We start from the raw sequence: 27844 nt of genomic DNA, 5'->3' as shown, positions 1-27844 counted from the left end.
CACGGCCCCGGGCTGTCCCAGGGTGTCCCGGTGTCCTTGGAGTGTCCCGGTGTCCCCGGGGTGTCCCTGCCCTTTCTGTCCCGGTGTCTCCAGGTTGTCCCGGTGTCCCCGGGGTGTCCCCGTGCCCGCTGTCCCCTCTGTCCCTTGTCCTCGGCGTGTCCCGGTGTCTCCGGGGTGTCCCCGGGGTGTCCCCGTGCCCGCTGTCCCCTCTGTCCCCGGGCTGTCCCCGCTCCGCCCCGCTCCCCTCGGGGTGCCCCGGTCCCTCCTGTCCCTTATCCCCATCGCGTCCCGCTCCCCCCGGTGTCCCCGGTGCCGGTGCCGGTGCCCGGCGGGGCTCAGGCTCCTCCCCGGTGAGTCACGGCGGGGCGGGGCGGCCCCGGGCCCCCCCCGGGCACTTTCCGAGGGGACTCGGAGCGGGAGCAGCGCCGAGCCCGGGCAGCCCCGAGCGCCATGGCCCCGGCCCCGGCCCCGGCCCGGCCCCGCCGCCGCTGCGGGCCCCGCGTGGCGCTGCCGGTGCCGCTCCCGGTGCCGCTGCCGCTGCTGCTGCCGCTGCTGCTCCCGCCGGTCGCCGCCTTCAACCTGGAGGCGTCGCGGCCCGTGGTGTTCCGCGGGGCCCCCGGCTCCTTCTTCGGCTTCGCGCTGGACTTTTACCTGCCCGAGCCCCGCAGGTACCGGCAACCGGGCCGGGAACCGGGAACCGAGCGGGGAACGGGGAACCGGGAGCCGGGAACCGGGAGCGGCACCGCCGGGACGGGAACCGCGCCGGGAACCGGGAGCGCCCGCGGGGAACCGGGACGGGACGGGGCGGGGGCGGCGGGGACGGGAACGGACGGACCGAGGGACGGAGGGACCGAGGGACGGGGCCGGGAGAGGGACGGGAACCGGGCACCGGGAGCGGGAGCGGCCCCGGTGGGACGGGGAGCGGCCGCGGAGCGGGGCGGGGCTCGGAGGGCCGGCCCCGGAGCGGGATAACGGGAACGGGACAGCGGCACCGGGAATGGGAAGGGCCAACGGGAACGGGCGGGGGCGGCGGGAACGGGAACGGGAAGTGCGAACCGGGACCGAAAGTGTGACCGGGAGCGGGACGGGGCTGAGGGAGCCGGGGAGCGGGGCGGGAACGGGGACCGGGCCGGGGCAGCGGGGACGGGAATGGGACACCGGAATCGGAACCGGGACGGGAGCCGGGAATGGGAGGCAGGAAGCGGGGCCGGGAACGGGAACCGGGAGGGTCCGGCCCGTCCGGGGGGTCCCAGCGGGGCCGAGCCCGGTCCCCCCGTGTCCCGCCGGTGTCCCCCCGGTGTTCCCCGGTGTCCCCCCCGCGCCGGCCCCGCCGGGGGTCCCGGGCCCCCCTGCCCCGAGCCCGGAGCGTTTCCTGTAACCGGAGCCGGGAGCTGCCCCCGGGGGGCTCTGGGGGGGGCTCGGGGGGTCCCGAACATCTGGGGGGGGGTCCCGAACATCTGGGAGGGTCCCGAACATCCGGGGGGGTCCCGAACATCTGGGGGGGGGGGCCCAGGCACGGCCTTGCGGCCCCCCCGGTGCCCCGCGGGTGACAAGCGCGGTGTCCCCGCGGTGTCACCACCCCCCCCCCCCCGTGTCCCCCCCAGTGTCAGCGTCCTGGTGGGCGCCCCCAAGGCCAACACGAGCCAGCCCAACGTGACTCAGGGGGGCGCCGTGTTCCACTGCCCCTGGCCCCCCCAGGGCGGCGCCTGCGCCCCCATCGACTTCGACCACATCGGTGAGGGGACACCAGGGACACCTGGGGACACCGGGGACACCTGGGGACACCTGGGGACACCGGGGACACCTGGGGACACCTGGGGACACCGGGGACACCGGGGGGGGGCACTGGGGACACGGGGACTTGGGGGGACGTGGAGGGGGGAATGAGACTCACCTGGAATGGGGGGGACATGTGGAGGGGACTGGAGACCCCCAGGGAATGGGGACAGGGACAGCTCCACTCAGGAACGAGGATGGGGACAGGGACAGGGTCAGGACGTCCAGGAATGGGGACAGGGACAGGGACAAACCCCCAGAAATTGGGACTGGGACAGGACCAAACTCCCAGGGTATGGGGACAGGGACAGGACCCCCAGGAATAGGGACAGGAACAGGGACAAAGCCCCAGGAATGGGGATGGGGACAGGGTCAGGAGCCCCAGGAATGGAGATGGGGACATGAACAGGGTCAGGAGCCCCAGGAATGGGGACAGGGACAGGGACGGGGTCAGGACCCCCAGGAACAGGGACAGGGACAAACCCCAGGAACAGGGACAGTCCCAGGCCGTGGGCGGGGGACAGGAATGGGGACAAAGAGGGGGGTCTGGCATGTGGGGACAGGGTTGGGGACACCCCCAGGGGACAGAGCCACAGTGGTGGCACCCAGAGACCCCCAGGACGCCCCCGGGCAGCTCGGTGTCACCGTGTCACCGTGTCACCGTGTCACCGTCCCCCGTCCCCCGTCGCTGTCCCCACCCCCCGATGGCCTTGGCTCCGTTAATGATCAACCTGGGGATGGGGGGGGGATCCAGGGGGGGCTTGGGGGGCACAATGGGGGGGGTGGGGGTGGCTGGGGGGGTCCCTGGGGGTCCCCTGACCCCTGTGCCCCCCCCAGGGACCCGCACCCACGACTTTGGGGGCAACAGCAGCGACGGCGCCGAGCCCGTGGAGTTCAAATCCCTGCAGTGGTTCGGGGCCACCGTGAGGGCCCACAACGGCTCCATCCTGGTACCTTGGGGACATTGGGGACATTGGGGACATTGGGGGGACACTGGGGCCACCGTGAGGGCCCACAACGGCTCCATCCTGGTATGGGGACACCAGTGGGGACACTGGGGACATTGGGGGGACATTGGGGACATTGGGGCCAACGTGAGGGCCCACAACGGCTCCATCCTGGTACCTTGGGGACATTGGGGACATTGGGGACATTGGGGGGACACTGGGGCCACCGTGAGGGCCCACAACGGCTCCATCCTGGTATGGGGACACCAACAGGGACATTGGGGGGACATTGGGGACACTGGGGCCACCGTGAGGGCCCACAACGGCTCCATCCTGGTATGGGGACACCAATGGGGACATTGGGGACACCACTGGGGACACCGGGGGGGACACAACGGCTCCATCCTGGTATGGGGACACCGGGGACACTGGAGGGGCATGGGGGACATTGGGGACACAACGGCTCCATCCTGGTACGGTGACACTGGGGACACCCCTGGGGACACCGGGGCACACCGGGCACACCGTGTGGTGACCCCGCGGTGCCCCCCTCCCCTTTGTGCCCCCCCCCAGGCGTGCGCCCCCCCTGTACAGCTGGAGCCCCCCCAAGGAGGAGGGGGGGGCGCGGGAGCCGGTGGGCTCCTGCTTCCTGTCCCTGGGCAACTTCTCCAAGTTCGTGGAGTACGCGCCCTGCCGCTCAGGTGGGACCCGAAACTGCCCCAAAACCACCCCAAAACCACCCCCAAACCCCCTGTCATCCCTGCTGCTCAGGTGGGACCCGAAACTGCCCCAAAAACCCCCAAAAACACCCCAAAACCACCCCAAAACCACCCCAAAACTCCCTGTCATCCCTGCCGCTCAGGTGGGACCCAAAACTGCTCCAAAACCACCCCAAAACCACTCCAAAAACCCCTGTCATCCCTGCTGCTCAGGTGGGACCCCAAAAACTGCTCCAAAACCACCCCAAAACCACCCCAAAACCACTCCAAAAACCCCTGTCATCCCTGCCACTCAGGTGGGACCCAAAACTGCCCCAAAAACCCCCAAAAACACCCCAAAACCACCCCAAAACCCCATCATACCTGCCGCTCAGGTGGGACCCAAAACTGCCCAAAAACCCCCCAAACCCCCCGGGAGCTCCTGTCCTCCCTGCCACTCAGGTGGGACCCCAAAAACTGCCCTAAACCCCCCCAAAACCACCCAAAACACCCCAAAGACCCCCTGTCCTCCCCGCCGCTCAGGTGGGACCCCAAAAACTCCCAAAACCACCCCAAAATCCACCCCCCCAAAAAAAAAAAAACAACCAAAACCACCCCAAAAACCCCCTGTCCTCCCCGCCGCTCAGGTGGGACCCCAAAACCGCCCCAAAACCCCCAAAACCGCCCCAAAAAACCTTCCAAAACCCCCAGTCCTTCCCGCCGCTCAGGTGGGACCCCAAAACATCCCAAAAACCCCCAAACCCCCCCAAAAACCTTCCAACACCCCCAGTCCTTCCTGCCGCTCAGGTGGGACCCCAAAACCGCCCCAAAACCCCCAAAACCGCCCCAAAAAACCTTCCAAAACCCCCAGTCCTTCCCGCCGCTCAGGCGGGACCCCAAAACATCCCAAAAACCCCCCAAACCACCCCAAAACCCCCCCAAAAAACCCTCCAAAACCCCCAGAGCTCTGTGTCCCCCAGACCCCTTGGGTTCCCCCAAGCCCTGCCTGGTCTTTGGGGAGGGGGTGACACCCCCGGGACCCCCTGACCCCCCCCGTGTCCCCCCAGACCTGAACTCGGCGGCCGGGCAGGGCTATTGCCAGGGGGGCTTCAGCGCCGACTTCACACAGGTGGGACTGGGGGGTCCTGGGGGGTCCTGGGGGCGTTTTTGGGGGGGCTCCTGGTTCAGGTTGGGGTTTTTCGGCGTGTCCTTGGGGGGCTTTTGGGGGGGTTTTGGGGTGATTCTGGGGGGTTTTGGGGTGGTTCTGGGGGGTTCTGGGGGGTTTTTGGGGGGCTCCTGCTTCAGGTTGGGGTTTTTCGGGGGGTCCTGGGGGGGGATTTTGGGGGGGTTTTGGGGGGGTTTTGGGGTGGTTCTGGGGGGTTCTGGGGGGTTTTTGGGGGGGCTCCTGCTTCAGGTTGGGGATTTTCGGGGGGTCCTGGGAGGGATTTTGGGGGGTTTTGGGGTGGTTCTGGGGTGGTTCTGGGGGGTTTTTGGGGGGGCTCCTGCTTCAGGTTGGGGATTTTCGGGGGGTCCTGGGAGGGATTTTGGGGGGTTTTGGGGTGGTTCTGGGGGGTTTTGGGGGGGCTCCTGGTTCAGGTTGGGGTTTTTCGGGGGGTCCTAGGGGGAATTTTGGGGGGGTTTTGGGGGGGTTTTGGGGGTCTCCTGGTTCAGGTTGGGGTTTTTCGGGGGGTCCTGTGGGGTTTGGGGGGGTCCTGGGGGGGTTCTGTTGGGGTTCACGGGGGGTCCCGGGTGGCTTTGGAGGGGTTCGTGGGGGATTCATGGGGGGATTGGGGTTTTTGGGGGGTCCCGGGCGGGTTCGGAGGAGTCCAGGGAGGGGTTCATGGGGGTGTTCGGGGATTGGGGGGTTCAGGGGGGATCTCGGGGGGGTTTTGGGGGTCCAGCCCCACTGAGGGGGGGTCCTGTGTTGCTTTTGGGGGGATTTTGGGGGTCCAGCCCCACTGAGGGGGGGTCCCGGTGTCTCTGCAGACCGGGCGGGTGCTCCTGGGGGGGCCCGGCAGCTTCTTCTGGCAAGGTGAGACCCCCGCCCCACCCGGGCTGTCCCCTGGGTGTCCCCATTGTCCCCTGGGTGTCCCCATTGTCCCCTGGGTGTCCCCCCCATCCCCTGGGTGTCCCCTGTGTGTCCCCCACTGTCCCCTGTGTGTCCCCTACCTGTCCCCCTGTCCTCTGCTTGTCCCCCACTCCCCCCTGTGTGTCCCCACTGCCCACCCCGTCCCCTGTCCCCTCCCTGTCCCCTGCCTGTTTTCCCTGTCCCTGTCCCCAAAGGTGCTGAGGTGTCCCCTGTCCCCAGGGCAGGTGATGGGGTGTCCCCGGTGTCCCCAGCCATGCTGAGGTGTCCCCTGTCCCCAGGGCAGGTGATGGGGTGTCCCCATTGTCCCCAGCCATGCTGAGGTGTCCCCTGTCCCCAGGGCAGGTGATGGGGTGTCCCCGGTGTCCCCAGCCATGCTGAGGTGTCCCCTGTCCCCAAGGCAGGTGATGGGGTGTCCCCAGTGTCCCCAGGCAGTATCCCCGGTGTCCCCAGCCATGCTGAGGTGTCCCCTGTCCCCAGGGCAGGTGATGTCGGCCACCCAGGAGCAGATCACGGCCGGGAACTTCCCCGAGTACCTGATCCAGGAGGTGCCGGGACAGCTCCAGACGCGCCAGGCGGAGCCCAGCCACGACGACAGCTACATGGGTGACACTTGGGGACATTGGGGACACTGGGGACACTGGGGACACTGGGGACATTGGGGACACCTGGGAGACATGAGGGACACAGAGACACAGGGACACAGGGACAGCTCCAGACGCGGCAGGCGGAGCCCAGCCATGACGACAGCTACATGGGTGACACTTGGGGACATTGGGGACAGCTGGGGGCATGGGGGGCACAGGGACATTGGGGACATTGGGGACACTGGGGACACTGGGGACACTTGGGGACATTGGGGACACTGGGGACACATTGGGGACATTGGGGACACCGGGGACAGCCACATGGGTGACACGCAGGTGACACGCAGGTGACACGCAGGTGACACTCTCTCTCTCTCTCCCCCCCCAGGTTACTCGGTGACAGTCGGGGAGTTCAGCGGTGACACCACGCAAGGTGGGTGACAGCGGGTGACATGCGAGGGTGGCATGGCCACCCCTGGCCACACCTGACAGTGTCCCTTCTTTGTCCCTTTGTCCCCAACAGACTTCGTGGCCGGTGTCCCCAAGGGCAACCTCACCTACGGCTACGTAAGAGGGGACACGGGGGGGACAAAAGGGGACACAAAGGGGACACAAAGGGGACATGGAGGGGACACGGGGGGGACACAAAGGGGACACGGGGGGGACACAAAGGGGACACAAAGGGGACACAGGGGACATGGAGGGGACACGGGGGGACACAAAGGGGACACGGGGGGGACACAAAGGGGACACAAAGGGGACATGGAGGGGACATAGGGGGGAACACAAGGAAGACACTGGGGACACGGGGGGGACACAAAGGGGACATTGGGGGGACACTGGGGGGGGTCACAGTGCCCGTGTCCCCCCCCCCCGCTGGCTCAGTGTCCCCTCGGTGTCCCCTCGGTGTCCCCAGGTCACCATCCTCAATGGCACCAACATGAAGTCCCTGTACAACTTCTCGGGGGAGCAGGTGAGGACGGGGGGGTCTGGGGGGGATTTGGGGGTCTTGGGGGGTCCTGGGGGTGTCTTGGGGGGGGGTCTGGGTGGTCCTGGGAGGGACCTGGGGGATTCTGGGGGGTTTTGGGGGGTCCCAAAAGGGACCCGAGGTGGGGAGTGGGGGGGACACCCAGGGAGGGGGGAAGGGGGTTTCAAATGGGGGGGGGGGGGGGGGGCTCTAAAATGGGGTGTGGGGTCCCCATGGAAGGGTGGGGGGGATACACAGAATTTGGGGGGGGGGGGGGGGGGGGGTCGTTCTGGCCCCTCCTCACCCCGTTTTGTCCCCTCCCCCCCCCCCCCCCCCCCCAGATGGCCTCGTACTTTGGCTACGCCGTGGCCGCCACCGATGTCAACAACGATGGGTGAGGGACCCCCGGGACCCCCTGATAGAGACCCCCCTGGGACCCCCAGGACACCCCCGGGACCCCCCTGGGACCCCCCTGAGACCCCCGGGACCCCCAGGACCCCCTGAGACCCCCAGGACACCCCTGGGAACCCCCGGGACCCCCAGGAACCCCCCCTGGGAGCCCTGGGACCCCCCCGGGACCCCTCAAATGGCTCCGTGCCCCAGGAGTGCCCCCCAAAATTGCTCTGTGCCCCCTCCCTCACCCCCAAAAGTCACTCGGGGGGCCCCCCCAGTGCCCCCCAAAAGTGCTCAGTGCACCCCCAAACTCAGCCCGTGCCCCCCCTAAATGGCTCAGTGCCCCCCCCAGACTCACTCAGTGGCCCCCCCAGACTCACGGACCTGCTGGTGGGGGCCCCCCAAGCTCTCTCTGTACCCCCCAAACTCACCGTGTACCCCCCCAAATGACTCAGTGACTCCCCCAATGGCTCAGTGCCCCCCCTAAACTCACCCTGAACCCCCCCATACTCCCCCAAATGGCTCAGTGACCCCCCCCAAATTCACTGTATGCCCCCCCCAAATGGCTCAGTGACCCCCCCCAAATTCACTGTGTGCCCCCCCCAGACTCGCAGACCTGCTGGTGGGGGCCCCCCAGCTCACTCTGTACCCCCCAAACTCACCGTGTGCCCCCCCCAAATGGCTCAGTGACCCCCCCCAATGGCTCAGCGACCCCCCCCAAACTCACTGTGTGCCCCCCCCCGTGCCCCCCCAGACTCACGGACCTGCTGGTGGGGGCCCCGCTGTTCATGGCCCGTACCAACGGCGCCGCGGGGGGGGGCGCGGGAGCTGGGCCGCGTGTACCTGTACCTGCAGCGGGGGGGGGCCCCGCCCGCCGCCCCCGCCGCCCTCACGGGCACGCACGAGTTCGGGCGGTTCGGCAGCGCCATCGCCGCGCTCGGCGACCTGGACCGGGGACGGATACAACGGTACCGGCACCGGGGGGGGGCTGCAATGGTACCGGGAACGGGGGGGGAACGGGACCGGGACGGATACAACGGTACCGGCACCGGGGGGGGGCTACAATGGTACCGGGAACGGGGGGGGGGAACGGGACCGGGACGGATACAACGGTACCGGCATCGGGGGGGGGGCTGCAATGGTACCGGGAACGGGGGGGGGAACGGGACCGGGACGGATACAACGGTACCGGGACCGGGGGGGGGATACAATGGTACCGGGAACGGGGTGGGGGGGGGGACAATGGTACCGGGGGGGGGACGGGACCGGGACAGATACAACGGGACCGGGACCGGGACGGGGCTACAATGGTACCGGGAACGGGGGGGGAACGGGACCGGGACGGATACAACGGGACCGGGACCGGGGGGGGCTACAATGGTACCGGGAACGGGGTGGGGGGCACAGGGACCTGGACCGGGACGGATACAACGGTACCGGCAACGGGGGGGGAACAACGGTACCGGGAGTGTGGGGGGGGGCGCTACAATGGTACTGGGAGGGACCTGGACCGGGACGGATACAACGATACCGGGACCGGGGGGGGGGGGGGAACGGTACCGGGACAGATACAACAGTACCGGAACGGGGAACGGGGCAGGGAAATGGTACCGGGGGAGGGAACGGGACCCGGGGAGGGGGAAACAGGACCCGGACCTGGGGCGGGCTACAATGGTACCGGGGGGGAATAATGGTACCCGGAGGGGAACGGGACCGGGACGGATACAACGGTACCGGAACGGGGGGGGGCACCGGGACCGGGGGGGGGCAAGGGGACCGGGAGCGTGGGGGGTACCGGGAGGGGAACGGGACCGGGACAGAGACAACGGTACCGGGGGGACAGAGGGGGGGAAACAGGGAATTGGGGGGGGGGGGGTTATGGGGTGGTTATGGAAGGGTTTAGTGGGAGGTTATTGGGGGGAAACTGGGGGGATTTACAGGGGGTTTATGGGGGGGCACGGGGGGGGGTTATGGGGGGGGTCTATGGGGCTCCGGGAGGGTTTTGGGGGTGCCCCCCCCCCGCTGACCCCCCCCTCCCCGTGCGCAGACGTGGCCGTGGGGGCCCCGCTGGGGGGCCGAGGGGCGCCGGGGGCTCGTGTTCATCTTCCGGGGGGGGGGCGCGGGGCTGCGGCCCCGGCCCGCGCAGGTGCTGCGGGGAACGGGAGCGCCCCGGGGCCAGCCCGACTTCTTCGGGGCCGCGCTGCGCGGGGGACAGCGACCTGGACGGCAACGGGTACCCGGGTGAGGGACGGGGGACGCCCGTGTGTCACCCGTGTGTCACCCCTGTGTCACCCCTGTGTCACCCCTGTCACCCCTGTGTCACCCCGTGTGTCACCTGTGTGTCACCCGTGTGTCACCCCTGTGTCACCCCTGTCACCCCTGTGTCACCCCGTGTCACCTGTGTGTCACCTGTGTGTCACCCCTGTGTCACCCCTGTGTCACCCGTGTGTCACCCCTGTGTCACCCCGTGTCACCTGTGTGTCACCTGTGTGTCACCCCTGTGTCACCCGTGTGTCACCCCGTGTCACCTGTGTGTCACCTGTGTGTCACCCCTGTGTCACCCCTGTCACCCCCACACAACGGGTACCCGGGTGAGGGACGGGGACACCCGTGTGTCACCCCTGTGTCACCCATGTGTCACCCCTGTCACCCCTGTGTCACCCGTGTGTCACCTGTGTGTCACCCCTGTGTCACCTCTGTGTCACCTCTGTGTCACCCCTGTCACCCCCACACAACGGGTACCCGGGTGAGGGATGGGGACACCTGTGTGTCACCTGTGTGTCACCCATGTGTCACCTGTGTGTCACCCGTGTGTCACCCCTGTGTCACCCCTCTCACCCCCACACAACGGGTACCCGGGTGAGGGACGGGGATGGCCCCATGTCACCTCTGTGTCACCCCTGTGTCACCTGTGTGTCATCCCTGTAACCTTCTGTCATCCCCTGTGTCACTCCCCCTTGTCCCCCCCTGGGTCCCTGTCCCTGTCCCCATGTCCCCCCAATGTCCCCCTGCCCCCCAATGTCCCCCTGTGTCCCCCCGGTGACCCCCCCGTCCCCACAGATCTCCTGGTTGGCGCCTTCGGGGCGGACGCGGCCGTGGTTTACAGGTGAGTGTCCCCATTGTCCCCAATGTCCCCAATGTCCCCATTGTCCCCAATGTCCCCAATGTCCCCGTTGTCCCCGTTGTCCCCAATGTCCCCATTGTCACCTGTCCCCCCCAGGGGCCGCCCCATTGTCCACGCCAGCGCCACCCTGGCCATCGTCCCCTCCATGTTCAACCCCGAGGAGCGCGGCTGCGCCCTGGCCAGCGGCCACCACGTGTCCTGGTGGGTGACAGGGGGACAGGGAGGGGACAGGGAGGGGACAGGGAGGGGATAAAGAGGGGACAGGGTGGGGACAGCAAGGGGACGGTGGGGGACACTGCAGGGACACTGTGAGGACAACAGGGGGACAGCGGGGACAGCTGAGGGGACAGAGAGAGGGGACACGGAGGGGACAGAGAGGGGACACTACAGGGACAACAGGGGGACACCAGGGACAGCTGCAGACACTGTGGGGACAGCAGGGGACAGGGCGGGGACAGTGGAGAAGACATGGGGGACACCGGGAGGGGACACTGGGAGGGACACTGGGAGGGACACTGGGATTCTCAGGGACATGGGGACAGGACATTGGGGACACTGCGGGGGGAACTGGGGACACTGCTGGGTCATTGGGTGTCCGGGAGGGGGACACTGAGGGGACACTGAGGGGACACACGGTGCCACCCCTGTGTGTCCCCTCCCAGCATCAATGTCACCTTCTGCCTCAACGCCTCCGGACGTCACCTGCCCGGGCCCATCGGTGAGGGGACATGGGGGACACTGGGGGGGACAGGGGAGGGGATGCTGGGGGGGACAAGGGAGGGACAATGGTGGGGGCACAGGGGACATGGAGAGAACAAAGGGGACATCGCAGGATGGGGACAATGGAGGGGACAAATGGGGACACCCCAGGGGACACCCCGGCGGTCGTGTCCCTGTGTCCCTGCGGTGTCCCCAAGGGTGGCACAGCAGCCGTGGGGACAGGACGGGGACCCCAGGACTGTCCCTGCCGGGTCCCCATGGTGTCCCCATGTCCCCGAGGGTGGCACAGCAGCCGTGGGGACAGGACGGGGACACCAGGGCAGTGTGCCTGCCATGTCCCTGACGTGTCCCCATTGTGTCCCCTCGCTGTCCCCACGGTGTCCCCTCGCTGTCCCCAGGGCTGGCGCTGGAGCTGAGCGTGGACGGGGCCCGGCCGGGGGGGGGCGCGGCGGGCGCTGTTCCTGGGGGGGGGCGCGGGGGGGGCGCCCCCCTCCCCCACGCGGAACCTGAGCCTGGAGGTGCCCAACGGGGGGAGCCCGCGCTGCCGCACGCTGCCCGTGTTCCTCAGGGTAAGGGGGCCCCGACACCCCCAAAACTGCGCAAAAACTGCGCAAAAATACCCCAAAAACTGCCCCGAAAATAGCCCCCAAACCGCCCCGAAAACTGCCTCAAAAATACCCCAAAACTGCCCCAAAAATAGCCCCCAAACCGCCCCGAAAACTGCCTCAAAAATACCCCAAAACTGCCCCAACAACTGCTCCAAAATAGCCCAAAAATACCCCAAAAACTGCCCCAAAACTGCCCAAAAACTGCCCAAAAATACCCCCAAAACTGCCCCAAAATCTGCCCCAAAACTGCCCCAAAATACTCCAACAACTGCCCCAACGACTGCCCCAAAACCAGCCCCAAAAACTGCCCAAAAATACCACAAAAACTGCCCCCAAAACTGCCCCAAAATACCCCAAAACTGCCCCAAAATACCCCAAAACTGCCCCAAAACTGCCCCAACAACTGCCCCAAAACCTGCCCAAAAATACCCCAAAAACTGCCCCAAAACCAGCCCCAAAAACTGCCCAAAAATACCCCAAAAACTGCCCCAAAAACTGCCCCAAAACTGCCCCAAAAACTGCCCAAAAACCCCAAACAGCCCAAAATATCCCAAAATCGCCCCGGGTCCCCTCATGTCACCCCCGTGTCACTCTGGGTAGCCCCTTTGTCACCTCTGGGTCCCTTGTGTCACCTCCCTGTCCCCCTGGTGTCCCCATGGAGTCCCCATGGTGTCCCCATGTCCCCATGGAGTCCCCATGGTGTCCCCAATGTCCCCAATGTCCCCAGAACGAGTCTGAGTTCCGGGACAAGCTGTCCCCATGGTGTCCCCATGGTGTCCCCAATGTCCCCATGGTGTCCCCAGAACAAAGCCGAGTTCCGGGACAAGCTGTCGCCCATCCTGGTGTCCCCATGTCCCCATGGTGTCCCCATGTCCCCACGGTGTCCCCAATGTCCCCAGAATGAGTCCGAGTTCCAGGACAAGCTGTCCCCATGGTGTCCCCAATGTCCCCAGAATGAAGCCGAGTTCCGGGACAAGCTGTCGCCCATCCCGGTGTCCCCATGTCCCTGTCCCTGTCAGTGTCCCCAATGTCCCCAATGTCCCCACGGTGTCCCCAATGTCCCCAGAACGAGTCCGAGTTCCGGGACAAGCTGTCCCCCATCCCGGTGTCGCTGAGCCTGGCCCTGGACCCGGCCGTGTCCCCTCCCCCTCCGGGACTGTCCCCACTGCTGTCCCCGGCCACGCGCACGCGCCTCGAGGCCAAGGTATGTCACCTGTGTGTCACCTGTGTCACCTGTGTGTCACCCTGTGTCACCTGTGTCACCCTGTGTCACCCCTGCTGTCCCCGCTGCTGTCCCCGGCCGTGCGCATGCGCCTCGAGGCCAAGGTACGGCACCTGTGTGTCACCTGTGTGTCACCTGTGTCACCTGTGTGTCACCCTGTGTGTCACCTGTGTCACCTGTGTCACCCTGTGTCACCTGTGTGTCACCTGTGTGTCACCCTGTGTCACCCCAGTGCCATCCTGTGTCACCCTGTGCCACCCAGTGTCCCTGTGTCCCCCATGTCTGCCATCACCCCAATGTCCCCAATGTCCCCATCACCCCTCTGATGTCCCCGTGCTGTCCCTGCTGTCCCCTCTGATGCCCCCATGCTGTCCCCCGTGCTGTCCCTGATGTCCCCCATGCTGTCCCCTCTGATATCCTTGTGCTGTCCCCTCTGCTGTCCCCGTGTCCCCTCTGATGTCCCCATGTTTTCCCCCGTGCTGTCCCCTCTGATGTCCCCGTGCTGTCCCCGTGTCCCCAGGCCCACATCCAGCTGGACTGTGAGGACAACGTCTGCGTGCCCGACCTGCAGCTCGAGGCCAGCGCGTAAGGGGGACACCGGGGACATGGGTGGGGACACCGGGGGGACATGGGTGGGGACAACCGGGGACATGGGTGGGGACACCGGGGACATGGGTGGGGACACCGGGGGGACATGGGTGGGGACAACCGGGGACATGGGTGGGGACACCGGGGACATGGGTGGGGACACCGGGGGGACATGGGTGGGGACACTGGGGGGAACATGGGTGGGGACACCGGGGGGACATGGGTGGGGACACAGCGGGACCAGGAAGGTGTGGCTGTGCCCAGGCTGGCCCTGGGGGTTTCTGTGAATGTCCCTGGTAATGTCCCCAATGTCCCCGATGTCCCAGGGGACCACTGGGCGCTGTTCCTGGGGGGCTATGGGGATGTCCCCAATGATGTCCCCAATGTCCCCAATGATGTCCCCGATGTCCCCAATGTCCCCGATGTCCCCAGGGACCGCCGGGCCGTGTTCCTGGGGGACAGGAACCCCCTCAATGTGACGTTCCTGGGGGTGGTTTAGGATGTCCCCAATGATGTCCCCAATGTCCCCAGTGTCCCCAATGATGTCCCCAATGATGTCCCCAATGTCCCCAGTGTCCCTGATGTCCCCAGGGGACAGGAACCCTCTCAATGTGACATTCCTGGGGGTGGTTTAGGATGTCCCCAATGATGTCCCCAATGTCCCCAATGATGTCCCCGATGTCCCCAGGGACCGCCGGGCCGTGTTCCTGGGGGTCAGGAACCCCCTCAATGTGACGTTCCTGGGGGTGGTTTAGGATGTCCCCAATGTCCCCAATGATGTCCCCAATGATGTCCCCAATGATGTCCCCGATGTCCCCAGGGACCGCCGGGCCGTGTTCCTGGGGGACAGGAACCCCCTCAATGTGACGTTCCTGGTGGTGGTTTAGGATGTCCCCAATGATGTCCCCAGTGTCCCCAATGATGTCCCCGATGTCCCCAGGGACCGCCGGGCCGTGTTCCTGGGGGACAGGAACCCCCTCAATGTGACGTTCCTGGCGCGGAACGTGGGCGAGGGGGGCGCCTACGAGGCCGAGCTGCACCTGCGCCCCCCCCCGGGCGCGCTCTACTCGGGGGTGCTGCGGCCCCACGGGGTGAGGGGGCACCGGGGGGCACCGGGGGGCACCGGGGGGGCACCCAGGGATGGGGAGGGGGCTGCGGGTATTGGGGTCTGGGGGTTTGGAGGGCTTTGAGGGAGTTTGGGGGGGTTTGGAGGGGCTGGGGAGGCACCCAGAGGGTGGGGAGGGGGCTGCAGTCATTTGGGTCTGGGGGTTCGGAGGGGTTTGGGGGGGTTTAGAGGGGCTGGGGGCGCACTGGAGATGGGGAGGGGGCTGCGGGTATTGGGGTCTGGGGGTTTGGAGGGGTTTTGGGGGGGCACTCTGAAGGTGGGGAGGAGGCTTGGGGGTCCTGGGTTGATACCGTGACGGTGGGGAGGGGGCTGTGGGTATTAGGGGGTGTCAGTTTGGGGGGGTTTGGAGGGGCTGGGGGGCACCCTGAGGGTGGGGAGGGGGTCCCAGGTATTTGGGGGTGGGGGCTTGGGGGGGCTGGGTTGATACGCCAGGGGTGGGGAGGGGGCCATGGGTATTGGGGTCTGGGGGTTTGGAGGGGTTTGGGGGACTGGGGAGGCACTCCGAAGGTGGGCAGGGGGTCACAGGCATTTGGGGGTGGGGGCTTGGGGGGGCTTGGGGGGGTTTAGAGGGACTGGGGGGGCACACTGGAGATGGGGAGGGGGCCGTGGGTATTGGGGTCTGGGGGTTTGGAGGGGCTGGGGGCACACTCCGAAGGTGGGGAGGGGGCTGCTGGTATTGGGGTCTGGGGGTTTGGGGGGGTTTGGGGGGGTTGGGAGGGGCTGGGGGCGCACTCCGAAGGTGGGGAGGGGGTCACAGGCATTTGGGGGTGGGGGCTTGGGGGGTTTGGGGGTTCAGGGGGGGCACCCCGAGGGTGGGGAGGGGGCTGCAGGCATTTGGGTCTGGGGGCTTGGGGGCTTTGGGGGTTCAGGGGGGGCACCCCGAGGGTGGGGAGGGGGCCATAGATATTGAGGGGAGGGCATTTGGGGGGGGCTTGGGTGGTCTGGGGATATAGGGGGGGGGGGTGAATTGGGGGTCCGGGGGGGGGGGGTCACTCACCACCGCTGACCCCCGACCCCCCCCCAATTTCTCTCTGTCCCCCTCCCCAGAATTTCTCTGCCCTGAGCTGCGAGCTGGGGGGGGGCAACGGCTCGAGCCCCCTGGTCTGCGACCTGGGCAACCCCATGAAGGCGGGGGCCAGCGTGAGTGGGGCTGGGGGCTTCGGGGGGGGGCCTGGAGGGGGATTTGGGGGGGTTTGGGGGGGTTCTTGGGGGGGTCTGGAGGGGTTTTGGGGGAGCGTTTGTGAGGGTTTGGCGGGATTTGGGGAGGTCTGGGGGGCTTTGGGAGGGGTTTTATGGGGGGTCTGGGGGCTTTGGGGCATCTAGGGGGGTCTGGAGGGGGATTTGGGGGGTCTGGGGGGGTCTGGAGGGGGATTTGGGGGGTTTTGGGGGGGGTCTGGATGGGTTTTTGGGGCGTTTTTGGGGGGCATTTGTGAGGGTTTGGGGGGATTTGGGGAGGGCTGGGGGGCTTTGGTGGGGCTCTTTGGGAGGGTTTTGGGGGGGGTCTGGGGGCTTTGGGGGGGTCTGGGGGAGTCCGGAGTGGGATTTGGGGGGTCTGGGGAGGAGTTTGGGGGATTTGTGGGGGTTTTGGGGGTATTTTGGGGGGATTTGTGGGGGTTTTGGGGGGGTCTTTGGGAGGGTTTTAGGGGGGTTTTGGGGGGGGTCTGGGCGGGTTTTGAGGGGCTTTGGGGGAGTTTTGGGGGAGTCTTGGAGGGGCTTGGGGGGGATTTGAGTTTTGTGGGGGTCTGGGGGGTCTGGGGGGTCTGGAGGGGCTTTTGGGGGGGATTTGTGAGGGTTCTGGGGGGATTTGGGGGGTTCAGGGCAGTCTGGGTGGATTTTGGGGGGATTTGGGAGATTTTGGGGGTTTTGGGGGGCTCCGGGGGATTAGGGGGGGTTATGGGGGTTTGGGGGGGGGGGGGTCCCGGCTGACCCCCACCCACCCACAGATTTGGGGGGGGCTGCGTTTCACCCTCCCCCACCTGAGCGACAACAGCAGCAGCGTCCGGTTCGAGCTGCAGATCCGCAGGTGGGGCTGGGGGCGCCCCGAAATGGGGGCACCCTGAAATGGGGGCACCCCGAAATGGGGGCACCCCAAAATGGCAGCACCCCGAAATGGGGGCACCCCAAAATCGGGGGCATCCTGAAATGGGGGCACCCCGAAATGGGGGTATCCTGAAATGGGGGCACCCCGAAATTGGGGCACCCTGAAATGGGGGCACCCTGAAATGATGGCACCCCGAAATGGCGGCACCCCAAAATTGGGGGCACCCCGAAATGGGGGCACAGGGGGGGCACCCCGAAATGGCGGCACCCCAAAATTGGGGGCACCCCGAAATGGGGGCACAGGGGGGGCACCCCGAAATGGCGGCACCCCAAAATTGGGGGCATCCTGAATTGGGGCACCCCAAAATGGGGGCACCCCGAAATTGGGGGCACCCCGAAATTGGGGGCATCCTGAAATGGGGGCACCCCGAAATGGGGGGCACCCCGAAATGGGGGCACCCCGAAATGGGGGGCATCCTGAAATGGGGGCACCCCGAAATGGCGGCACCCCAAAATGGGGGCATCTTGAAATGGGGGCACACCAAAATGGGGGGCGCCCCAAAATGGGGGGCACAGTGGGGCACCCCAAACTCGGGGGGGTCGGGGGGAGCGGTACCCCCAGTTTGGGGGGATCAGGGGGGTCCCGGCACCTCCAGTTTTGGGGTTTGGGGGGGGGGGGGTCAGAGGTCCCGGCACCCCCATTTTAGGGGGGTCACGGGGGGGGTGGCACCCCCAATTTGGGGAGCCAAGGGGGGGTCCCAGGAGCTGGGGGGGCACCCGGAGTGGGGGGGTCCCTGTCAGAGGTTTTTTTGGGGGGGGTTCGTGACCCTGGGGGCGTCCCCAAATTGTGGTGGGGGGTCCCTGGGGGTGTCCCTAAATTGGGTGGGGGTCCCAGGGGTGACCCTAAAGGGGTTGGGGGATCCCTGTTGATGTCCCCAAGGTGGGTGGGAGTCCCTAAAGGGGTCGGGGGTCCCTAAAGGGGTTGGGGTCCCTAATGGGGGTCAGGGGTCCCTGGGGGTGTCCCTAAAGGGGTTGGGGTCCCTAAAGGGGTCGGGGTCCCTAATGGGGGTCAGGGGTCCCTGGGGGTGTCCCTAATGGGGTCGGGGGTCCCTAAAGGGGTCGGGGGTCCCTGGGGGGGTCCCTAAAGGGGTCGGGGGTCCCTAATGGGGGTCGGGGGTCCCTGGGGGGGTCCCTAAAGGGGTCGGGGGTCCCTAAAGGGGTCGGGGGTCCCTGGGGGGAGGGGTCCGGGCCGTGACGCCCCCCCCGCCCCCCCGCAGCAAGAACGCCAACAACTCGCAGAGCGCCGTGGTGCCGGTGGCGCTGGCGGTGAGGGCGGCAACGAGGGTGTCCGTGCTGGGGTGAGTGACACCCACTGGGGACACTGGGGACATGGGGACACACTGGGGACACTGGGGACACTGGGGACACTGGGGACACTGGGGACATTGGGACAACGAGGGTGTCCGTGCTGGGGTGAGTGACACCGACAGGGGACATGGGGACAGCCAGGGGACACTGGGGACACTGGGGGACATTGGGGACATGGGGACAACGAGGGTGTCTGTGCTGGGGTGAGTGACACCAACAGGGGACACTGGGGACACTGGGGACAGCCAGGGGACACTGGGGACATGGGGACAGCCAGGGGACATGGGGACACACTGGGGACACTGGGGACACACTGGGGACACTGGGGACACACTGGGGATACTGGGGACACTGGGGACATGGGGACAATGAGGGTGTCCATGCTGGGGTGAGTGACACCGACAGGGGACACTGGGGACACTGGGGACATGGAGACACACTGGGGACACTCGGGACAGCCAGGGGACACTGGGGACAACGAGGGTGTCCGTGCTGGGGTGAGTGACACCGACAGGGGACATTGGGGACATGGGGACAATGAGGGTGTCCGTGCTGGGGTGAGTGACACTGGGGACACTGGGGACATGGGGACATTGGGGACATGGGGACAACGAGGGTGTCTGTGCTGGGGTGAGTGACACCGACTGGGGACACTGGGGACACTGGGGACACTGGGGACATGGAGACACACTGGGGACACTCGGGACAGCCAGGGGACACTGGGGACAACGAGGGTGTCCGTGCTGGGGTGAGTGACACCGACAGGGGACGCTGGGGACATGGGGACAACGAGGGTGTCCGTGCTGGGGTGAGTGACAATGGGGACATCAACAGGGGACATGGGGACAGCCTGGGGACACTGGGGACACGCAGGGGACACGAGGGCACCTGAGATCTTCCCAACGCTCTGTCCCCTCCTTGTCCACCGTGGGTTGGGTGACCCAGAGGACACAGAGGTGACACGGAGGTGACAGGAGGGGACAGGAGGGGACAGGAGGGGACACGGAGGTGACACGGAGGTGACAGGAGGGGACAGGAGGTGACAGGAGGTGACACACAGCGCTGTCCCCCCCGGTGTCCCCGCAGGGTGTCCCGGCCCGACGTTGTCACCATCCCCGAGGGGGGGTGGGGGCCCGACCCCCCCCAGCGGCTGCAGGACCTGGGGCCACCCGTGGAGCACGTCTACGAGGTGGGGACACGGGGACACCTGTCCCCAACCCGGGTCACAATGTCCCCAGCCCGGGGTCTCTGTGTCCCCAATATGGGGGTCACAATGTCACCAAGCCCGGGGTCACTGTGTCCCCAACCCTGGGTCACAATGTCCCCAACCTGGGGTCACTGTGTCCCCAACCCTGGGTCACAATGTCACCAAACCTGGGGTCACTGTGTCCCCAACCCTGGGTCACAATGTCCCCAAACCCCGGGGTCTCTGTGTCCCCAATATGGGGGTCACAATGTCACCAAACCTGGGGTCACTGTGTCCCCAGCCCGGGTCACAATGTCCCCAAACCCCGGGCATCTCTGTGTCCCCAACCCTGGGGTCCCTATGTCCCCAACCTGGGGTCCCTGTGTCCCCAAACCCCGGGGTCTCTGTGTCCCCAACCCTGGGGTCCCTATGTCCCTAATCCCAGGGTCACTGTGTCCCCAATATGGGGGTCACAATGTCCCCAAAGCCCGGGGTCTCTGTGTCCTCAATCCTGTGATCTCCATGTGCCCAACCCTGGGGTCCCCACGTCACCAGCCTGGGGTCCTGTGTCCCCAACCCCGGGGTCACAATGTCCCCAGCCCTGGGGTCCCTGTGTCCCTAATCCCAGGGTCTCTGTGTCCCCAACCCTGGCGTCACAATGTCCCCAACTTGGGAGTCCTGATGTCCCCAACCCTGGGTGTCCTGATGTCCCAAATCCTGTGATCCCCGGTCCCTCACCTGCGGGTCCCCGTGTCCCCAAATCGGGGCTGTCCCACCATCCCCGAGCCCTGGGGGTCCCCTTGTCCCCACCCCGTGTCCCCGTGTCCCCTCCTGTGTCCCTCCATGTCCCCCCATGTCCTGACCCCGTGTCCCCTCCTGTGTCCCTCCATGTCCCCAGGTGGTGAACGAGGGTCCCAGTGCCCCGGGGGTGTCCCCACCCCTTGTCCCCATGTCCCCACCCCGTGTCCCCATGTCCTGACCCAGTGTCCCCGTGTCCCCAGGTGGTGAACGAGGGTCCCAGTGCCCTGGGGGTCCTCTTGTCCCCACCCCGTGTCCCCGTGTCCCCTCCTGTGTCCCTCCATGTCCCCCCATGTCCTGACCCCGTGTCCCCATGTCCTGACCCTGTGTCCCTCCATGTCCCCAGGTGGTGAACGGGGGTCCCAGTGCCCCGGGGGTGTCCCCACCCCGTGTCCCCATGTCCTGACCCGGTGTCCCCCCATGTCCCCAGGTGGTGAACGGGGGTCCCAGTGCCCTGGGGGTCCCCGTGTCCCCATGTCCTGACCCTGTGTCCCCATGTCCTGACCCGGTGTCCCCCCGTGTCCCCAGGTGGTGAACGAGGGTCCCGGCGCCATCAGCCAGGGCACGCTGGAGCTCAGCTGTCCCCTGGGCCACCGCGGCCACCCCCTGCTCTACGTCACCGGCCACGAGGGGCTGCACAACTGCACGGCCAGCCACGGCACCGACCCCCTCGGGCTGGTGGGGACAGCGGGGACAGTGGGGGGACAATGGGGACAGTGGGGACAGTGGGGACGGTGGGGGTAATGGGGACATTGGGGACATTGGGGACAGTGGGGACAGTGGGGACAGTGGGGACAGGGGGGGTAATGGGGACATTGGGGACATTGGGGACATTTGGGACGGGGGGGTAATGGGGACAATGGGGACATTGGGGACAATGGAGACATTGGGGACAGCGGGGACAGTGGGGGCAACAGGGACAACGGGGACAATGGGGGTAATGGGGATAATGGGAACATTGGGGACAGTGGGGACAATGGGCACAGGGGGACAGGGGGGACAATGGGGATAATGGGGACAATGGGGGGACAATGGGGACAGTGGGGGGACAGTGGGGGTAATGGGGACATTGGGGACAGTGGGGGTAATGGGGGTAATGGGGACAATGGGGGGACATTTGGGGCAGGGGGGACATTGGGGGCAACGGGGACAACAGGGGCATTGGGGACAGTGGGGGTAATGGGGACAACGGGAACAGGGAGGGCAACGGGGACAATGGGGATGGGGGGGACAATGGGGACAATGGGGACAATGGGGATGGGGGGACATTGAGGACAGGGGGGACATTGGGGATAACGGGGACATTGGGGACAAGGAGGAACCGGGGGGACATTGGGGATGGGGGAGGACAATGGGGGCAATGGGGACACTGGGGATAATGGGAACATTGGGGACAGCGGGGACATTGAGGACAGGGGGGACAATGGGGGTAATGGGGACAATGGGGACAATGGGGACACGAGGGACGGTGGGGACAATGGGGACATTGGGGAGGCTTGGGGGCACTGGGGACATTGGGGACGCTGGAGACAATGGGGACACTGGGGATGTTTGGGACATTGGGGACACTGGGTGGCACTGGGGACATCGGGAGGTGCCGGGGGTGGCTGGCACAGGGCTGTCCCCAGCGCGGTCCCCGTGTCCCCAGCACTGTCCCCTGTCCCCAGCCCTGTCCCCGTGTCCCCAGCGCTGTCCCGTGTCCCCAGCCCTGTCCCCAGCGCTGTCCCCGTGTCCCCAGCGCTGTCCCCGTGTCCCCAGCCCTGTCCCCAGCCCTGTCCCCAGCGCTCTCCCCGTGTCCCCAGCCCTGTCCCCGTGTCCCCAGCGCTGTCCCCTGTCCCCATTGCAGGAGCGGGAGCAGAGCCCGGGTCCCCACGTGCTGCAGCGCCGGGACACCGGGGACACCGGGGACAGCCTGGTGAGTGTCACCGTCCCCTTGTCTGTCCCCTTGTCCCCTGCCACACGCACGGGACTGTCCCGAGTGTCCCCAAGGCGGGGGTGCTGCGGTGACACCGGGGGGTGGCAGGGGGGGTGACCAGAGTGACCAAGAGTGACCAAGAGTGACCAGTGGTGACCCGGGGGTGACCCAGGAGTGACCCAGGAGTGACCAAGGGTGACCAGGGGTGACCAGGGGTGACCCAGGAGTGACCCAGGAGTGACCAAGGGTGACCAGGAGTGACCAGGAGTGACCAGGGGTGACCAGGGGTGACCCAAGGATGACCCAGGAGTGACCAAGGGTGACCAAGGGTGACCGGGGCTGACCAAGGGGTGACCCAGGAGTGACCAGTGGCGATTGAGGGCGACCAGGGGTGACAGAAGATGACCAGTAGTGACCAGGGATGACCTGGGGGTGGCTTGGGGGTGACCCGTGGTGACACGGGGGTGGCTTGGGGGTGACCGGAGGTGACCAATGGTGACCCGTGGTGCCCCACGGTGACCCCGGGAGTGGCCATAGTGACCCGCGGTGGCCCGCGGTGACCCTGGGGGTGGCCGTGGTGACTCTGGGGGTGGCCGTGGTGGCCCGCGGTGGCCCGTGGTGACACTGGGGGTGGCCGTGGTGACCCTGGGTGTGACCGGAGGTGACCAATGGTGACCCGTGGTGCCCCATGGTGACCCCGCGGTGACCCTGGGAGTGGCCATAGTGGCCTGTGGTGGCCCTGGGGGTGGCCGTGGTGACTCTGGGGGTGGCCGTGGTGACTCTGGGGGTGGCCGCGGTGCCCCGCGGTGACACCTGTGCCCAGGTGTGTCCCGAGGCCGAGTGTTTCCGGCTGAGCTGCCCCCTCGGGGGCGCTGCAGCGGCAGCAGCGCGTGACCCTGCGCCTGAGCTTCCGCATCAGGAGCCCCCCCCCCCGCGACAGGTGAGACCCCAAAACCCCCCCCAGGGACCCCAAAACACTCAGGGCCCCCCCCCCGGGACCCCAAGACAGCCCTGGGACCCCAAAACATCCCAGGACCCCCCCCTCTGAACCCCCCCCGGGACCCCAAAACAGCCCCGGGACCCCAAAACATCCCAGGACCCCCCCTCCCAACCCCCCCCCGGGACCCCAACACAGCCCTGGGACCCCAACATAGCCCTGGGACCCCAACACAGCCCTGGGACCCCAAAACATCCCGGGACCCCCCCTCCGAACCCCCCCCGGGACCCCAAAACAGCCCTGGGACCCCAACACAGCCCTGGGACCACCGTGAGCCCCTCAGGGTCCCGGGACCCTCCCCAAATTCCCGGGGAACCCCCCCCAAAGTCCCTGGGAGCCCCCCGGAACCTGTCCTGAATCTTGGGACCCCCCCGGGACCCCCCGGGACCCCCCGGGACCCCCCATGAAGGGACCTTGGGTGTCCCCCGTGCGTCCCTGTGGCAGTGACGGTGGCACTGACGGGATGTCCCCTTTGTCCCCCGTGTCCCCTCTGTGTCCCCTGTGTGCCCTGCGTGTCCCATTGGCACTGGGGGGATGTCCCCACGTGTCCCCGTGGCACTGACACTGTCCCTGTGTCCCTGTGTGTCCCCGTGTCCCCTGTGTGTCCCTGTGGCACCGACACTGTCCCCCTGTGTCCCCTGTGTGTCCCCTGTGTCCCTGTGTGTCCCTGTGTGTCCCTGTGGCACCGACACTGTCCCCCTGTGTCCCCTGTGTGTCCCCTGTGTCCCTGTGTGTCCCTGTGTGTCCCTGTGGCACTGACACTGTCCCCCTGTGTCCCCTGTGTGTCCCCTGTGTCCCTGTGTGTCCTTGTGTGTCCCCATGTCCCTGTGACACTGACACTGTCCCTGTGTGTCCCCATGTCCCTGTGACACTGACACTGTCCCTGTGTCCCCGTGGCACTGACACTGTCCCGCGTGTGTCCCTGTGTGTCCCCATGTGTCCCTGTGACACTGACACTGTCCCTGTGTGTCCCCTGTGTGTCCCTGTGACACTGACACTGTCCCTGTGTGTCCCCTGTGTGTCCCCTGTGTGTCCCTGTGACACTGACACTGTCCCTGTGTGTCCCCTGTGTGTCCCCTGTGTCCCTGTGTGTCCTTGTGTGTCCCCATGTCCCTGTGACACTGACACTGTCCCTGTGTCCCCGTGGCACTGTGACACTGACACTGTCCCTGTGTCCCCGTGGCACTGACACTGTCCCCCGTGTGTCCCTGTGTGTCCCCGTGTGTCCCTGTGACACTGACACTGTCCCTGTGTGTCCCTGTGACACTGACACTGTCCCTGTGTCCCCGTGGCACTGACACTGTCCCGCGTGTGTCCCTGTGTGTCCCCATGTGTCCCTGTGACACTGACACTGTCCCTGTGTGTCCCTGTGACACTGACACTGTCCCCCTGTGTCCCCTGTGTGTCCCCTGTGTCCCTGTGTGTCCCCTGTGTGTCCCCATGTCCCTGTGACACTGACACTGTCCCTGTGTCCCTGTGGCACTGACGCTGTCCCCCGTGTGTCCCTGTGTCCCCATGTGTCCCTGTGGCACTGACACTGTCCCCCGTGTGTCCCCTGTGTGTCCCTGTGACACTGACACTGTCCCCGTGTGTCCCCTGTGTGTCCCCGTGGCACTGACACTGTCCCTGTGTCCCTGTGGCACTGACGCTGTCCCCCGTGTGTCCCTGTGTCCCCGTGTGTCCCTGTGACACCGACACTGTCCCCTGTCCCAGCGGGAGCTGTGGCCGCTGTCCCTGCGCTGTGACGCCGAGTTCCGCGTGCTGCAGCTGCCCTACAGAGTGCGGCCGGACAGCCACCCCCGGCACCGCCTGCAGGTGACACCGAGGGGACACTGAGGGGACACTGGGGACACTGAGGGGACACTGAGGGGACATTGGGGGTGTCACAGCTGCCCTACAGAGTGCGGCCGGACAGCCACCCCCGGCACCGCCTGCAGGTGACACCGAGGGGACACTGAGGGGACATGGGGACATTGGGGACTCTGAGGGGACACTGGGGACATTGGGGGTGTCACAGCTGCCCTACAGAGTGCGGCCGCACAGCCACCCCCGGCACCGCCTGCAGGTGACACCGAGGGGACACTGGGGACATTGGGGACACTGAGGGGACATTGGGGACATGGGGGGACACCGAGGGGACATTGGGGACACTGAGGGGACACTGGGGACATTGGGGACACTGGGGACACGGAGGGGACATTGGGGACACTGAGGGGACATTGGGGACACAGGGGGACACTGGGGACACTGAGGGGACACTGGGGACACTGAGGGGACATTGGGGACACTGAGGGGACACTGGGGACACTGAGGGGACATGGAGGGGACGGGGCTGTTTGGGGTGACACCGCGGGTGACACTGGGGTCTGGGGTGGCAGGTGGTGACAGCGCTGGCGAGGTCCTGCCCCGAGGCAGGTGGCACTGGGCGGCGCGGGGTGACACAAGGTGGCGCTGTCGCTGTCCCCAGGTGGTGACGGCGCTGTCGCGGGCCCGGCCCGAGGCGGGCGGGGGGGTCCCGGTGTGGGCGGTGGTCCTGGCCGTGCTCCTGGGGCTGCTCCTGCTCGGCCTCCTCTGCTACGGCCTCTACAAGGTGGGGCTGGGGGCAACGGGGGGTTTGGGGGGGCTGGGGGGGTCACAGGGGGCTGGGAGGGTCTGGGGGGGGCTCTGCAAGGTGGGGCTGGGGGCATTGGGGGGGGTTTGGGGGGGGTCACAGGGGTCAAAGGGGTCTGGGGGCTCTACAAGGTGGGGCTGGGGGCAACGGGGGGGTTTGGGGGGGCTGGGGGGGCTCTGCAAGGTGGGGCTGGGGGCATTTTGGGGGCCTGGGGGGGGTTTGGGGGCGGTCAAAGGGGTCTGGGGGGCTCTGCAAGGTGGGGCTGGGGGCTCTGGGGGGGTTTGGGGGGTCACAGGGGGCTGGGGGGGCTCTGCAAGGTGGGGCTGGGGGCATTTTGGGGGGCTGGGGGGGGTTTGGGGGGTCACAGGGGTCTGGGGGCTCTACAAGGTGGGGCTGGGGGGATCTGATGGGGATTTGAGGGGGTCTGCAGGGGATTTGGGGGGGCTCTGCAAGGTGGGGCTGGGGGCTCTGGGTGGGATCTGGGTGGCATTTGGGGGGACTCTGGGGGGATATGAGGGAGTCTGGGGGGATTTGGGGGCATTTCAGGGGGTCTGGGGGGGATTTGGGGGGGTCAGAGGGGTCTGGGGGCTTCTGCAAGGCGGGCATGAGGAGCTCGGGGGGCACGGGGGGCACTGGGGGGCACTGGGGACACGCTGGGGGCTTCAGGGAGGGACAGAGGGGACACGGTGAGCCCGGGGTGGGCACAGGGACACGGGGTGGCGCTGGGGGGTCCCGGGGACATTTCGGGGTCCCCCTGACCCCCCCCCCCCCCCCGTCCCCGTCCCCCCCCCCAGCTGGGGTTCTTCAAGCGCTCGGGGCCCTACGGCACCGCCATGGAGAAGGCGCAGCTGAAACCCCAGGCGGCCTCCGAGGCCTGAGGGGACCCGCGGTGACAGCTGGGGACAGCCGGGAGGGGGACCCGCGGTGACAGGGACACCCACGGCTGGGGACCCTGCGGTGACAGGGACACCCACGGCTGGGGACCCTGCGGTGACAGCTGGGGACAGCCAGGATGGGGACCCCGCGGTGACAGGGACACCCTGTCCTGTCCCCGTGCTGGGGACCCTGCGGTGACAGCTGGGGACACCCACGGCTGGGGACCCTGCGGTGACAGGGACACCCTGTCCTGTCCCCGTGCTGGGGACTCTGCGGTGACAGCTGGGGACATCCACGGCTGGGGATATCCACGGCTGGGGACCTTGCGGTGACAGGGACACCCACGGCTGGGGACTCTGCGGTGACAGGGACACCCTGTCCTGTCCCCGTGCTGGGGACATCCACGGCTGGGGACATCCACGGCTGGGGACCCCACGGTGACAGGGACACCCCGGGCTGGGGACATCCATGGCCTGGGGACACCCCATGGCTTCAGGACATCCCACGGCTTGGGGACATCTCACAGCTTGGGGACATCCATGGCCAAGGACACCCTCAGCTTGGGGACAACCTCATGGCTTGGGGACACCCCACAGCCCAGGAGCACCCTCGGCTTGGGGACATCCATGGCTTGGGGACACTCCATAGCCTGGGGACATCCATGGCCTGGGGACACTCCATGGCTTCAGGACATCTCACGGCCTGGGGACATCTCACGTCTTGGGGACATCCCCGCACTTGGGGACACTCCATGGCTTCAGGACATCCCCATGGCTTGGGGACATCTCACGGCTTGGGGACACTCCATGGCTTGGGGACCCCCGCAAGGACGGTGTCACCTGCACGGCTGGGGACCCTACAAGGACAATGTCACCTGCACCAGCGGTGTCACCTGCACGGCCAGGGATGTCCCCAGTGCTGGGGACCCCACACTGCCAATGTCACCTGCATGGCCAATGTCACCCGCGTCGGTGACGTCCCCCACTCCACGCCCCCGGCTGGGGACACCCACGGCGCCCACCCCCACACACAGAACTGTCACCGGGCTGGGGACACTGTCCCATGAACTGTCACCGGGCTGGGGACACTGTCACTGAACTGTCACCAGGCTCAGGACACAATCACAGAACTGTCACTGCGCTGGGCACACTGTCCCAGGAACTGTCACTGCATTAGGGACACTGTCACTGAATGTCACCGAGTTGGGGACA

General features: G+C 67.0%; 1 protein-coding gene across 1 annotated transcript; it reads left to right on the top strand.

Annotated features, from left to right (window-relative positions):
• The first annotated feature begins 421 nt into the window (after positions 1-421).
• Positions 422-26964, top strand: ITGA5 (integrin subunit alpha 5). The gene is given in 38 exon segments (XM_059491277.1): positions 422-668; positions 1605-1735; positions 2614-2726; positions 3297-3305; positions 3307-3424; positions 4489-4550; positions 5408-5453; positions 5988-6113; positions 6483-6527; positions 6618-6661; positions 7011-7067; positions 7403-7455; positions 8209-8266; positions 8268-8394; positions 9158-9184; positions 9502-9524; positions 9526-9660; positions 9662-9695; positions 10515-10560; positions 10675-10779; positions 11241-11296; positions 11697-11743; positions 11745-11867; positions 12973-13110; positions 13649-13713; positions 14657-14733; positions 14736-14815; positions 15890-15982; positions 16786-16865; positions 18160-18240; positions 19337-19439; positions 20763-20912; positions 22081-22149; positions 22973-23020; positions 23022-23073; positions 24846-24961; positions 25614-25736; positions 26552-26964. Coding segments are annotated over 38 exon segments (3162 nt in total). The 5' UTR covers positions 422-450; the 3' UTR covers positions 26636-26964.
• The last annotated feature ends 880 nt before the right edge of the window (positions 26965-27844 follow it).

This window comes from Ammospiza nelsoni, chromosome 32 (assembly GCF_027579445.1).
Source record: "Ammospiza nelsoni isolate bAmmNel1 chromosome 32, bAmmNel1.pri, whole genome shotgun sequence".
Classification (NCBI taxonomy): Eukaryota; Metazoa; Chordata; class Aves; order Passeriformes; family Passerellidae; genus Ammospiza; species Ammospiza nelsoni.
The sequence above is the reverse complement of the archived record's forward strand: the minus strand, read 5'-3'. Positions and strand labels throughout refer to the sequence as shown.